Source organism: Marmota monax, unplaced genomic scaffold (genome assembly GCF_021218885.2).
Source record: "Marmota monax isolate L192 unplaced genomic scaffold, Marmota_monax_Labrador192_F-V1.1 WCK01_AAM20220418_F8-fsc00005, whole genome shotgun sequence".
NCBI classification, from domain to species: domain Eukaryota; kingdom Metazoa; phylum Chordata; class Mammalia; order Rodentia; family Sciuridae; genus Marmota; species Marmota monax.
Genome location: NW_026692254.1, coordinates 22,448,006 through 22,463,412, shown reverse-complemented (window position 1 = coordinate 22,463,412; position 15,407 = coordinate 22,448,006). Strand labels below are relative to the sequence as shown.

At 48.3% G+C, this 15,407-nt stretch overlaps 1 protein-coding gene across 1 annotated transcript in view; it reads left to right on the top strand.

The window, feature by feature from the left end:
• Positions 1-1,715: 1,715 nt before the first annotated feature.
• Positions 1,716-15,407, top strand: part of St8sia2 (ST8 alpha-N-acetyl-neuraminide alpha-2,8-sialyltransferase 2) — a 67,766-nt gene continuing 54,074 nt past the window's right edge. Inside the window, exon 1 of the mRNA XM_046439019.2 lies at positions 1,716-1,867. Within this exon, the coding sequence (XP_046294975.1) occupies positions 1,770-1,867 (98 nt within the window). The 5' untranslated portion in view covers positions 1,716-1,769. The remainder of the gene's footprint in view (positions 1,868-15,407) is intronic.

Genomic DNA, 15,407 nt, shown 5'->3' with positions numbered 1-15,407 from the left:
TATGCTGCTTTCCCACTCTGCTTTCCAAGCAGGGCTCCCAGTGGCAACAAAGTCCAATAGCCCCCCAGCTTGGAAGCTTTCCTTTTGCTCATCCTTCTTACATACCAAGAGAAACATGGACTCTGGACACAGGCAGAACTTTGTTGGGGAAATCAAAAAGGGCCTTTTACCTCTCCCATAGCCATCCTGGAGAGACTTGGCTGCTGCCAGCCCTTCCTCAAGCCTCTCTGAATTGTCCTGAGGACTCAATCAATGTGTCACTCCCTTTCCTTTGCAGGTGCTCTGAGACAGGACACTCCATATAGCTTCTCCAGCAGGGTCTTCTCACACTCAAATCTTTAGGACTCTTTCACAAACCAGATGATCATTTCTGGAAACTTACATTTCCTGATTTCAGGAATTGTTACAATTAGTGCAAGGGGAGAAAAGGGGAATTATCTAATTCCAGAAAAATTTAACTGGGCCCTTCCCACTCCAGGCTAATGGCTGGTGCAAAATGTAATTTCAGCTAAATTGTCTAAGGCTGTAAAAGCGCGAAATGTTCAGCAAGGAGGCAGTACCTCTTGTGGGAGCCATATTTTTCTATAAGGCCTTTTGATCAAGATAGGACTCCAGGGAGGGGGGTAGTTATTGATTTTACTAGAAGAAAACAAGAGCTAGGGAGATGAAGCCTACTTGGAGTCAGCACCTCCACGGCCAAGGCAGGGTGGGCACTGAGTCCATCATTGCAGGTAGAACAACCACTCCAGCGGGAGCACGGGATCTAGCCATGACTGAGTGACTTCCACAACTCACAGAGCTCTCAAGATCCAGTCTTGGGTCTCTAAAGGGACAAAGAGGCTGGCTGGGATGTGGCTCAAGCGGTAGCGCGCTTGCCTGGCATGCGTGCGGCCCAGGTTCGATCCTCAGCACCACATACAAAGATGTTGTGTCCGCCGAGAACTAAAATAAATAAATAAATAAATATTTTAAAAAAAAATAAAAAATAAATGGACGAAGAGGGAGGTGGCTTTTCGCAGACTAAGCGCTACGCCCACAGACTGCAATCTGCATCTCGTTGAAGTTGGCCTGTCTTAGACACCTTCCCTTCTTCCGCCTCTCCTCCTAATTCGTCAACTGCTGAAATATCTGCCTGGTTGAAACCGCCTCCTCGCTGCGCTCAGGGTTCTGTCCCCAGGTGTTGGTCTTTGTGTCGGGAAAACTTTGAGAGGAAGCGAGGGTGTTGGACAAAGAGCGGGCGAGGGAGGGCGTTTGCCAGCCGGCAGTGTGCGCCGGGAGGTGCGCGCTCTTCCCAGAGCTCTGCTCGGTACCCGATCACACTCGGTGCCCCCAGCCCAGCCTTCCTAGGCTAGGAGTGGCAGGCTCTGGCCATATCCTCGCGCCCTCGGGAGCTGAAAGAAGCCAGGGGGAGAAGCAAAGGCAGGCGGCTGGACGTTGGAGTTGGTGGGAGGAGGAGAGCAGGGGCGCTGAGCAAAGCTGTCAAACTGCGCGCGGAGCGGGGCGCGGGGCGGGGAAAGGGAGGGGAGGGGTGGGGAGGGGAGGGGCAGGCAGCAGCCGAGAGAGAGCGAGCGGGCTCGCCTCGCCTGAGCAACCCCTGTCTGTCGCTGCCGCTGCCGCCGCCGCCGCCGCTGCCGGCCCGGACTCGCCCGGAGCGCAGGGTGTCTGCCCCGCTGCGCGTTGCGCGCGGAGGCTCTGGCGCCCGCCGCTGAGCCCTCCAGCCTCTGCGAATCGCGCCGGCCCGCGTGGGTCCCGGCGGGCGTAAACCCACCATGCAGCTGCAGTTCCGGAGCTGGATGCTGGCCGCGCTCACCCTGCTCGTGGTCTTCCTCATCTTCGCAGACATCTCCGAGATCGAAGAAGAAATCGGGTAAATAGCTTCGCCCGGGCAGTGCCACGAGCCCTGGCGGGATCTCTATTCCCCCCCGTGCTTTTCGCCCCCCACCACATCCCGCTTTGTGTGCGCCGCGCCCCCCTGTCCCTCAGTTGGAGAGGCGGGGGTCGGTTTTGGCTGAGCTGGTGTTGTCAGGGACCCGGGACGGTTTGGGGAGCGGATGGTGCGGGCGCGGCTGCCATGGGGTGTCCCCAGGCGGGATGCACGGGCAGCCCCCAGCTTCCCCGCCTGCGGAAGCAGATCGCCCACCCTGCCCCCTTCCCGGCGTGTCCGCGCGCAGTGTCGCCCGGGTCGAGGGAGGGCGCCGGGGAGTGTCTCAGGCGGGTGGAGGGGCTGAGAGTAGAGGGAGGCAGGAGTTTCTTTGTCTCCAGCTCGGCCGTTTTCTCGCCTTGGCAAAGTGGGCAGGGGGCGTGCGGGGATGTCTGAGCGGGGGGGAGGGGATCCCCGGGCCAGAGCAGAGGGCGGGGCCCTGCACCTACTCCCGGGAAGGGGAATGTTCCCTGAACACACGGACACACACACACACACACCCCTCCCGCCCCCCTGGATCCGGGCGTCGGGTTTGGCATCGCTGGAGATGGGGTGTGTGGGCTGGAATGAGACCCCCACCCAGGCCTGGTTTTAGAAGCTCAGCCTGCCAACCCCAAAGAAGCCCCCAGCGACCTGGGGTTGCCGTGCGCTCGCAGCGCAGAGACAGACGTTTCAGCAAAGTCTGTACTGCCGCCCGGTGGGCTTCAGGGCCCCCAGGAGCGCAGGCTTGTTCTGGGCTCTCCCGTTGTCTTCAGAGGTGGGGACCCCCAGCTTCTCTTGGCTAGAGACTTCCTGGAGTGCGCACTTGCAGCGCGGGACGCACCTGCACCTGGTGTGTCCCAAAGCCTGAGAGTCGCGCCCCACCCCGCAGCCTCTCGATCCTCCAAAGGAAGGTGGACAGGGGAGGAACCAGCCAGGTTTTGAGGCAACATGACAGGGAGAAAGTGTATTCTCTGGGAAGGTGGTCTGCCCCTTCCTCTGTGGGATTAGTGCCTAGATAGGCGCGGTATCGAGTCCCGCACCGCGTGCTCCCCTCCTTTGTCCCATTTGATATCTCATTCATTATCAACACGAATTGAGGGCCTGCCACGCTGTCAGGCACCTCAAAAAGGATATGCCTTCTTGACGCCAAGATGCGAAGGCCCCCAAGGACCCTAACCTGGGGGCTGGCGCCACTTGCCTCTCTCTTTTCTCCCTGCCTCTGCCCATCTATCCCTGCAACCTCACAATTCCTTCTGTGGATTCCATTGTGCCTCAGGAACCCTTCTGTCTGGCTCTTTCTCCTCTCCATTCTGGGTTTCCCCAAGAGCTTTGAAAACTTTCACAAATGTTGTTCAGTTAATACTGTACATGCCACCAGCTCCCACAAGAAGACAGAAACAAGTTACTTTTCCCAAGTTTTCACCTCAAAAACGTGGTCCCAAAAGGAAATTGGTCAAGATCCAGCTCATAGAAGATGTAGAAAGGAGATCCTTCCTCTCGGCTTCCTGGCCTCTGCCTGAGATGTGGGCTCTACCTGGCATAGATCTCCTCCTGACATTTGAGCATGTGAACGAAAAGACCAGCAGTTTCCCATTGTTCTGCAATGAAAACATAGAAAGTACCACTTTTATGCAGGCATCCCTTGCTTATCCATTCACTGAACTTTTACGCAATACTTTCTACATGCCAGGACTTTTAATTTTTTAAATGCATTAAGAGATCACTTTGCACCTAAGTTGCACTTTCCTGCCAAATGTATTGTGAAGCCTCCATTTCCACATCAAGTTGTTCTAGTAGGGTATGGAAGAATGAACCCCAAGGCCTGAGCTAAGAAAGGCATTTGCATATAAAGTATATATTTTAAAACCCAGGGCTCTTCTGCTATGAATGTGTCCCCTGGGACTTGTTTCATGTGATGGTCCCTACTTCTTTTTATCTTACCCCTGCCTGGTATGATCCTAGGAAAAAATTGCCAAGGAGGTCAATTTTGGCGTCTTCCTTCCCTCTGGTGCCTCTAGTCTACAGGCTTACTCTTGGCTTGGCCAGTCATCACCCAGGGCTGAGACACCACCCTCTCCTACTCTAATGCCTTGGGCCAGTACTCTACAGGTCATGTGATTGGAACCAACACACAAGTCCCACCCACAAATGGTCATACCTATGTTTAATTCAGAGGGGAAAAGACCTATCTGGGATTCTCCATGGTTGGGAGAGGAAAGATTTGAGACAGTGGATGAGAGAGAATCCACCAGCATCTTCTCTCTGTTTACAATACAGTTTAGCACACAGCCACTTAATTAATCCTTGGAATCACCCTAACTTTGAATAATGGGGCTCAGTGCCAGTAAGTGCTCTGGCTCAGAGGCCACTGAGGGGTGTCACAGGGCTCTATCTTCTTCACCATATGCCTTTCCAGGAGACCTTGGATCCTACTCAAGTCTGTAATGTGGTTGCATCAACCCTGCCCACCTTTCCCCAACTTGCTCTTTATCTGTGCTAGAAGCATTACAAATTACCTGCCAGTGTCAGTCCCTAGAAGGAAACTATGGTTCCGTAAGAGATGGCTGGGGATGTAGCTCTGTGGTAGAGCACCCATTGGTTCAATTCCCAGTATAAGTAAATAAATAAATAAATGGCTGTTTCGGGAAGACAATGGACAGTGGAATCTTGTGATCCATTAGGCAGGAAGGGAATACAGAAGGAACCAGATTTGGGGTAAAATTTCCAAAGACTAAGGAATGAAAAGTGAAAGAAGAAAGCAAATTATGTATGTATTGTCTGGAGGAATAAAACTGAGATCCACTTTTTTTTTTTTTTGAAGCTTTTGATTCCCTGTCTTATAAAATGAGGCTTTTGATGTGGTGCCCCTAGAGGTCCTGTTCTGCCCAAGGAATCATATGCAGTGTGGCAAGGGGCAAGGCTTTCTTTGAGCAGCTTTTTCTGAGAGATACATCTCTTTTCCTAAGTGATTATTTTGAAAGTTCCTCTTCTGATTTTCTTACTGTTATACAGCTGAGATGAATGAGAAAGGGAAGTGTAGAAAGACAGGTTCTCTGCAAAGCACCCAGAGAGTTCTGCTAGGGCGCCAGGAAGCAAATTCAAGTTCTTATTCAGAAATTGGGTGGGGCTTTGGTGAAATAGCCCCTGATCAACACATGTAGGCTCCCAAGTTTTAGAATCAGTTGGATCAAGTTGTAAGCTGAACTGTCCTTCTGGTTGTCCCCTGGGCTTTTGTCTTGAGTTTAACCTTCATGAGTAGGTGTCATTGTGTTACTGTGGTATCCCCAGAACTGGCACACAGAAGGCATTCAGTGTTGGGTAAATATCTTCCCGGAATCTGGTACTGTGTTGGGCACACACAGCCTCCTGAAGCGAGGCTGAGACTCAAAGTTCCCTAGGCTAGGAAGGATTCCTCTCAAGGAAACCTCCCCTCTTATTATCAGTTAGGGTTAACTTGACCCTAAACTGTAACATCACTTATCCAAGATCTCACCCTGATTGCAAAGCAGGTCTGTACAGGTCTCTTCTTTTGTAACCCAATGCACTAGTTTCCATAGTGTAATTCATAAAAGAGTTTCAATACTCTGGTTAAAGAAGAAATGAGTAGCTAATAATAATAATAATAGCAATCATACAATGATGAAGGTGATAATGATGGTTAGCACAAATTGAGTGCTTGCTGTGAGCCAAGAGCTATTCCAAGTGCTTCATAGACACTAACATGTTTTATACTTTAGGCAATGGCCAGTAACAAGTGACACCAAAAACTACCATTTGTTGAACTCAGTGTGCCTGGCACTGTGCTAATTACTTTGAAATGCTAATTAACTGAATCCTCTCCAAACCCCTTTAAACTAAGTACTGTTTCTATCCCCAGTTTATCAATAAGGAAACAGAGACTCAGAGAGATTGTTTCACCTCTCTTTATTTTATGATAAATCAAATGCTTGCCCCTAGCTCAGTAGAGATCAAAGCCCATCCCCTTGACCATCATACTAGACTGCTGGGTCCTCTGAATCATTTTTTCCCCTGGGCTTCTTAACTCCCTCCCAGGGATTCTTGCAAAGGCCCAGAGTTTTCCTAAAAGGCAGGGCTGGCATTAATAATTCCCCCCTAAGTAACTTAGGAAGAGGGAGGATGAAAAAGGAGACTTGAACAAGAACTCAGGGCTGGTCATCCCAAGATGTCCATCTGGTTCAACCAAATTCAGCACCTTGTTAGAGGACAGAATGACATTTACCCCATCCTGCCATTCAAGGCCACCTGCCGTGGGCCTGTGTATCTCAGACTTACAGGCAGAACCTTGGAGTTCTGCAGGCAGTTCAGGATTCTGGAGGCAGAATCTTGTGGAGGAGGGAAATCTCCCATTCCATTTCAAACCTGATTCTGATTTCAGTTGAACAGGCCTTCACACCCCTACATGCCATGTGATTGGACACCTGGAGCATGGGTGGTAGTGAAGATCTTTAACAACTGATTCCTCTCTGGCACCCATCTGTTACAAAGGAATCTGACCCATCAAATTTGATGCCATCTAGCAGCCAGGGTTCCTAGTGCATGTCAAGTCCTGTACTAGATCAGAGGGACTAGCTCTGATCATCAGCTGTGACTACATCTATGAGCAAGTGGCAACTGCTGCCATCAGATGAGAGTGAGGTGAGGTGCACCACTTAGTGGGTGAGTCCTGATGGATAAGAAAGAGTATGACCTTGAGCAGTTGCAGCGGGGCCCTCTGCAAGGAGAAGACATGTCTGCTCAAGGTAATTCAATTTTTTTGAAGCCCATTTTTTTTCTCCCACATTTTGGTAGACTTCACTCCAATACAAACATGATTGGAGGATAAAATAGGAGAGAAAAAAGGTCTGGTTTTAACTCACTTGCTCCAAGTCTTTGTTGCCAACTGTTCCTAGCATCAAATTTAAATTGTAAATAGATATCCATCTTAGAAACCAATTCAGCACTCAGGGCCTCTTTCCCCTGTAAAGCAGGGTTGCTAGGTTTTAAACTTGTTTAGGTTTTACAAATTGAAAATGTTGTAAATTGCAAGTTATGAATACTTTTCAGAGAGAGTAGAATTCTAGAAAGCCTCTCATTGCTGTTAGCAGGCATACAAAGCCATAACCTAGCACTCTGCTTTCCTTTTAGCCTCCCTGGGCTCTACACATTCAGTAGTAGGTGCCTTTCTCCAGGTAATACCATGACTGCATACCTCTGTGCCTTTGCACATGCTCATTCTCCTTTCTGAAATACCTTCCTTGCACACTATTTTTTCTGCCATTCCCGCCCCAACCCACACTATCCACACTGACTCCTCCTTCAAGACTAAGGTCTAGCACCACCTCCTCTGCAGAGCATTCCCAGTCCATCCTTTCCTCGGACAGTTGATTACCCCTCCTATGTGCACCCTTAACATCACATCATGCCAGCATCCTATGGATATGGAATCCACAGTTATTCATCCCTAATCCCCATCCGCTGGTGATAAGTATGGTTTAGACAATGAACAGAACATATTTTTTGAATGAACAAACTTGGGCTTAGGGTATAGAAAAAATAACCAGTCAGCCTCTCAGCTCCTAAAGATTCGTATTATTCAACTAACAGTCAAACAGCCCCCACTTGGTCAGAGAGCCACTGCTTTTCCCATGGGTCCAAGATGAGACCCATCTCGCTGCAGCAATGTTCACTGTCTTGGAATGCTCGGGGTGGGGGCAGGCCAATAGACAGGAAAACCCCTTTTTACTTTGAGAAAGGGGAGCATCCAGTGGTGTGTTTGCCTACTGTCAGTTCAGATAAAAAGGCAAAGATGTGAAACCCGGATTCCAAGCTTCTGCTCAGCCGTTTGCTGTCCAGAGAAAACTTTCAGGCCCTGCCACTCTCCAGCGTGCCACCGTGGCTGGCCTCTCCTTCTGCCAGGAGAGCAAGTGCCAGCTCTGCCTTTATCATCTTAGGGGCTTCCATACCAACATTAGAGCAAACCAGAACTTGGGGCCAGCTGTTTCTGGGCTGGGCCCCCAGGAAGGAGGCTGGAAATGGAGACATGGTAAAGAGTGCGGTGCAGTGGACATATGTCATCTCCGAGACGAGATGCTCTTTATTAAACACTTCAAAGTGGGGTTTTTATTTTAAAACACTGGTCAAACCAGAGAATCGTGATGAGGGGGTCAAGACTTGGGGCAGCCGTGTGGATCCTAGATAAGCCCGGCAGGATCAGATCTCTCAGCTGCCTCAAACAAAAATGAGTTACGCAGACAGATGGCAGGATGCACCGGACATGAACGCCGCCAGCCGGGTGAGTCAGGTGGCTGTCTCCTGCCAGGGAGTGGGGACAGGTCCCTCCAGAGAGACATACCAGGGTGAGGCACGGTCCCCTGTGGCTGATGACTGCCAGTCCAGGGCTTGCTTGCTGTCTCTCTGGTGCTGAGGCTTGTCCTTAAGTGCTGAGATTAGTCACTCTCCTGGGTGGCAGCTGGGCTGGTTTTAAATTCTCCCCAGTCGCCTGTAATTCCTCACCCAGCTAGGAAGCGGCCGGGTGTCCTGACAGGACCTGTTTGTCCCAGCGTTTTCTCAGCTTCAGCAGTCACTGACTTCATGGTGGTGCTGGGAGAAGGACTCCAACCAGAGAAAACAGCAGCCCTGACACCACAGGAGTGGACACATTGGCAGGTGTGGCTCCTCCCGACAAACTTGAGAGCACTAGGGGCCTGATTCCTTCCCCTGGGAATCCAGGGTCCCGCCTTGCTGTGTGGGTGTGCACTGCTATTCCAGAACTGCTCAGCAACAGTGACATTCCTCTCTGTCAAGGGGTTTCCCCAGCACTTTCTTGTGATTGGAGGAACCCAGAAGGACTCCGCTCTGTTTCCTAGTCCTTTCTTAACGGATCAGGGCCGCAATTCCACCTTCTGAAGCCTTTCAGTTGGTGGCTGAACCGATCCCCAGGTCAGTGGCTCCCAAATGCTGATGTGCAGACAGGTGGCGATCCAAAAGGAAAAGAGAAAGAAAGAAGAAAAGGCACAATGTAGTCAAGACCATAGTTGCTTGCTGTCATTGCAGAGAAGAACTGTTATATTCTGAGACATTGTTCTTTCTTTCCTTTTGGATACTATGATGACCTTTCTTTTAATCTATCATATTTTTCTTTGGCTGAAGAGGTTGGTAACCCATGACTCCCAGTCCCAAGATTTTGGAAATGTTACTGGTTGTTGAAATCTAATAGTCTGAGATCTGGGTATACAGGATCCACTGAGGGGTCACTTTGGGAGACACAGCCACACTCTTCACAGTTCTCTGCTAGGGAGGCTGATGCCAGGCGAGAATTACAAGTTATTTTTGTGTCTGCTACATGCCTAATGATATTCTAAGCACACCAGCCATATTTGTACCTGTAATCCTCCCAATAATCCAGTGAGGTTATTATCTCTATTATGCAGATGAGGAAACTGAGGCACAGAGCAGTTAAATAACTTGGCCAAAATTACAGTAGCTAATAAGGTCAGGACTAGGATTTGAACCAAGGCTCCGGAGAACAAAGAGAACTATCCAAAAATGATATATTAAGTGACATGCACTAGGGAAAATATAAGTGCTCATATTTCCAAAAAATAAACCTTGGAAATGCAGTGGTCCTTGGGAGAGAGGAACCTGGGATGCAGCAGAGCTGAAGGAGAAGTTCAGGGACAGTATGCCAGGCTGTAATGGGATATGGCAGCTGGAAAGATCAATACAATTTGGAGATGCCAGCTCTGAAACACCTTAATGTGGAATGGGGGGGGGGGACACCACTCTGCCCCTGCCTCTCCTCCAGCCACCTCCTTGCCTCCAGCAAGTCTCATCAGAGTGGCTCTGGAGCGTGGCATTTGTTTGACCATCTTATTACCAGAGAGAAAGACACACATTGAGAGAAGAGAAAAACAACACACATGATTAAGGCCTGGAGGAATATTTTTCTGGGGAAAAACAGAAGGGCTGGTGCTGTCCACTTCTCCAGGCCAGCGGAGCCTGGTGAGGAAAGAAGAAAGGAAGGAAGTCCCATGGGTGGGGGATGGGCTTCATCCAGGGGGTCCCATTTCCTACAGTCTGACAACATTCTGCTGAGAGCTCACGCCAGTCATCTCACTTAATCCTGCCGCCCACACTGTTTGCCCACTTGCAGACTAGGAAATGGAAGCTCAGAGAGGTCCAGGACTTGCTAAGGTCACACAGCTAGTAAAGGAGGAGTTGGGATTCCAACCAGATTTGCCAGCCCAGGGCGTACTGCTCTTAACTGCTTTTTGTACTGAAGGGTTTTGGATACCCCTCTGGACTCCCTATATTCTGTTCCATTCTCTGTACCACACAGAGTTTGTAAAAGGATGCTAGGAACGTTAGAAACTATAGAGAAGCCTCACACAGAGGAGAGATGGCCTCCCAACCCAATGGCAGCCGCGATGGGGAGGAAAGGGCAGACGCACCTGGACTCTGCCGGTGAAGCACAAGTGCTCGCTGTTAGGTTTCCTCATCTCTGATTTCTAGAATGAGAACATTGGCTGCACTCAGAAGAGTGATACCCAGTGTAATTCACACCTTCTTTCTTGGTAAATGCCGCATACCTAAATAATGAAGGTGGGAGGCAAAAGATGTCTAGAGAAAATGAGCTGGTAAATGGATAGGGCAGTGACTTCTGTTGGCTAATTCCTATAAGCAGAAAAGGAACTGCTCCTACTGCACCTCTGAGGTTCCCCGAATTTAGTGACTTGACTTTAAATGGATTCTGGATGATGCTCAAACTGTGCCCTAATCAAAACGTTTAGTTCCCAAGAGAAGGCAAAGAGAAGGGCAAGAGAGAAGCTACCACCGTGCTCTGTCCGGGCCTGGGTGTGCAGACAGCTTCCCAAAGAAGGACCCATGATGACCAGCCTTGGTAATGGACCCATCTCAGTCCCCACAGCCCCTCCCTCAGACTGCCAGTGCTGCCCACCCCAGCTCTGACCCCCAGCAGTGTCAGAATGAGTCAGGTCTTCACACATGCCTTTCCCACTGTCATCCTGAGGCCTGACTTCCATCTCTGAGGACTAAGTTCTCCCTAGAAACCTACTGACTGCTCATGATTCAGGACATTGGACCTCACCTCGGGAGCAGCTGGGAGCTCCTATTGGAAGATCACAGCTCTAATCTCCTTGTGTGTCTCACCTTTCTGAACCTCAGTTTCCTAATCCGCGTGATGGATTAATAGTATCCAACTCAGTGCTCTGAGGATTCAATAAAACACAAATAATGGGAATATAAAATGGTCCTACTCTGGAAAATAGTTCCTTTAAAAACTGTGTAATATTGATATACCATTTAACCCAGCAATCCTATCTCTGGGTATATATATATCCAAAAATAATTGAAAACAGAGATTCCAACAGCAGCATCACTCACGATAACCAAAAGGTGGGAGCAACCCAAGCGTCCTTTAACAGATGAATGGGTAAGCGAAATGTGGTCTATAGATACAATGGGTTATTATTCAGCCTTAAAAACGAAGGAGATTCTGACACACGCTATAGCAGGGATGAGCCTTGAGGACATTATGCTAAGTGAAAAAAGCCAGGCACAAAGGACAAATAAGATATCATTCCAGTTGCATGAGGTACCTTGAGGAGTCAAATTCACAGAGACAGAAAATGGAATGACGGTTGCCAGGGCTGGTGGAAAGAGGGGCTGGGGAGCTAGTGTTAAATGGGTATAAAGCTTCAGTTTTGCAAGACGAAGAGAGTTCTGGAGATGAATAGTGGCCATGGCCACACAACAACATGCATGTACTTAACTCCACAGGACCACACACTTCATAATGTGTAAGATAGTAGATTTTAAGTTATGTGTATTTTGCTACAGTTTTTAAAAACACACACAAATGAAAAAGCAGCCAGAAGAATGCCCGCTGGGCACTCGAGATGTGTGGATTTGAGAGCACAGTTGTGGTTTAACAAAGCAACATCAATGTGAGTATTATTTAATTTTTTAAATAATATGGTAGAGAGGGAATGGAGGGAGACAAAGAGGGAGTGACAGAGACACAGAACACGATTACTTTGTGTTGTTTGTATCCACTTACTGGAGAGGGCCCAAATACCCATCACCCGGGATTTAGGACTGTGGAAAGTGCAAACATGTACTTTTTTGTGGTCACTCTGTAAGTAATTGCTGGCCGGCCTGCTTAAATTTGGTGGGGCTGAGGGAGCATGAGTTCTCATAAAAGCCTAAAAGCACAGAATGAAGGGGGAGGAGACAGGGAGGCCCAGGCCAGTGCTGACCAGACCCTCCACCCCTAAGTCTGCCTTCCCACTGTCCCTTTCCATGTCACCCACAGAGGGTAGCCTCAAAACCATTTGGGGCTCAAGATTGAACCTGAAAAGAGAATCTCAGGATGCTAATTCTGGGAAAAGCTGGGATCCTTTGAGGTTCAAGCTGCACAGTTCCTGCAAGAGGGCAGGCATGAGAAGGGGATGTGGACTCCAAAAGGCATGAAGTCCCTAAGATGGCTCTCAAGCTAGAAAGAGCACCAGAATCGCCCCCAGAAGTTGCATCTGGAACAAGTTCCAGGTGATGCTAATATGGCTGGGCCTTTTGAGGGCCACACCTTGATGACCACTGGGACAGAGGCTTCTCACTCAAAGTGTGGTCCTCAGACCAGCAGCATGGGTGACCTGTGGTTTTGTAGACATGCTGGATCTCATGCCTTATCCCAGAACAAGGTCTGCAGAGTCAGAATCTGCATTGTAACAAGATCCCAGGCAATATGTATGCACATCCTGCTGGCGGGAATGCAGTCATGCACCACATATGACGTTTTCCTGAACCCCATACTGTATACCCCATGGTGTTCCCATAAGATTACTGTAGAAGCTGAAAAATTCTTATCACCTAGATCTTTTGCATACCTTTTCTATGTTTAGATATACACCGTTATGTTACAGATGCTTATAGTATTCAGGACAGTAGCATGCTGTACAGGTTTGTAACCTAGGACCGAGAGACTAGAACATACAGCATCTGCGGGCTACACCATCAAGGTTTGTGAGTATGCGCTGATGTTCACATGATGACAAAGTCTCCCAGTGATGCCTTTCTCAAGACATATTCCCATTATCAGATGACACATGACGGTAATTGCTTTCCCTGCCTTCAGCAGCACCCCTGCCCCGGTCAGTGACCCTGGCCCTTTTCACCAGGGAAAACTTGTTCTTGTATCTCTATTGCCCACCACAGAGTTGTCCTCGAGTGACCCTCAAATGGATGTCAGAAAAATGAATAATCACTCTGATTACAGCCTGTGGGGTTCCCATGTGTGCCTCAGGAGCTCTTCAGATATTACTTCACACATTTATTTATTTAGGTATTAGGGATTGAACCCAGGGGCACTTTACCACTGAGCCACATCCCCAGTCCTTTCTATTTTTTATTTTGAGACAGTGTCTTGCTAAGTTTCTGAGGCTGACCTTGAACTTAATGATCCTCCTTCCTTAGCCTCCTAAATTGCTGGGATTACAGGTATGTGCCACCACATCTGTTTTTTTTTTTTTTTTCACATTTATTCTTAATGTGTGAAACCCCTTTTATGGACAGGCAAACTCAGACTTACGGAAAGAAACTGCTTCATAAACACAGAGAAAGTTCCTGAATGTTTTTGAGGTCTAGCTGCCTGTGTTCCTAAATGCTGGGGTTTAGCCATGTGGACTAACCTGCTCCCTAACTTTATCCTCCAAAATGAGACTAGAGCCATGAAGTTTTATAAGACAAGGAGAAATTTTAACCAAGGGTTGAACTTTTTTACTAAATGAGTCTAAAGAGGCTGAAGTGTGTCCAGAAACAGCCTTGACCCAGGTTTGCAGCACCTGATGGAAATTTCTAGAGAATCTGGGCAGCAAAGAACTCCTTGGCTGTGTCATTAAACATCCTTGTGAGCCGGCTGGGCTGTGATCATTCACACAGAAAATGGCCTCACTTCACAGTTGGCACACACGACAACAGATCCCCAGACTTCTGGGGGCTCCTGAGTGGGTCTGGTGGCCTGTCCAGACTCCACCGTCAGTTCTACAAAGCTAAGGAATTGAGTGGGGAGACCTTTGGGGGAGATGGAAGGAGTATAGGGGAGCCTTTTAAAACCCATCTGCTCTTCCAGATAGAAAGGAGCCTCTGGGTAGGCTGGCAGCCAAGAATTTAATTGTATTTATTCTTGCTATTACCTTCTATTTAGGGCAAGGGATATTGGTATTCTATTTATGGTCGTGATATAAAGATGCCTTTGTGATAGATTAATTTAAGTTTTTAAGTGAGTCAATTTAAAGACAAGTATTAAATCAATAAAGTTGAGCTAGCAAAACCCAGGAAGGTAGAGTGAGAAAATGAATGAAGTTCATGCACAGATGGGCCAGGCTATCTCTTTTCCCAGGATCCTGTCCACTCTGATGGTAGCAATGCCATAACACGCCTTGCAAAACTTCTGTGGAGAGTGGAATTATTGTTGGAGTTAATCCTCCAAAAAGGTACCAAGTTACAGAATCGGTTGATCACTGTTCTTTGGAAAATTTTTCAATATACAACAAAAGAATCCTCCAATGAAACAATCTTGTGGGTGATTTAGATGGAGTGTGCCAACACCCCTCCAGGAGGCAAGTGGGCCTAAATCATCCTGCCAAAAGGAAAGGATGATTTAGGTCCAAAAGGACCTCCACACCCTGCCACACCACCAGGTCAGACCCCTATCTTACATTCTTCTGGAGTGCCACCCTTCTCTTGGGCACTGCTGATTTGTTGCATGGGGTCTTTCTGCCCACTAGACTGTAGCTCACCAAGAGCTAGTACCATTTCAGATGTGTGCCATATTGGGCTTCCAGTTCCTTGCAGGCAGATAGTAGATGCTCATCTAGAAAACCAAGGAAAGAAAGGAGGAAAAGCTAGGAAACAAGGAGAGTTAGTTCCTTAGGAAGGCTAAGAAAGACCCCTTATATTGGGGGATCATTTACATATTTCTCTTCACGGCCAAAGAGAAGAAATTGTTATGGGGCATTGTCTGGCTCCCAGCAATGGTCTGATTTGAGATCCATGGAGTTCCGTCTTATTTATACATGAAGCCCACTTTCCCTTCCCCGATTCCCTGAAGAAAGACCAGCCCACTGTTTAAGTAAGTATTCCTGGCAGGCTGATTCATGATCACATACAGGCTTCATACACAGAAACCAAAGGACTGGAGGGATGTGGCCAGAATTGGGAATCAGGCTTGCTGGCTCCTGGCAGGCTGCGATCTAGCTGATAACAGGGAGATTAATAAGGGTCTGCAACCTCCTCAGTCCTGTAGCATGGAAGAGGGTTTTTAAATCAATGCTAGCCCGGCTGGCTTAATGGTACCTAATCTTACCTTTTGAAGCTCAGACATTTGGGAGTTGAGATCAATTGAGATAAAATAAAGTAAGATGTGTTGACTTTTAGATTTTTAGTCTTCATCAGAGTTGCATTGTGCAGTGTTGTTTTTATTTTCTGT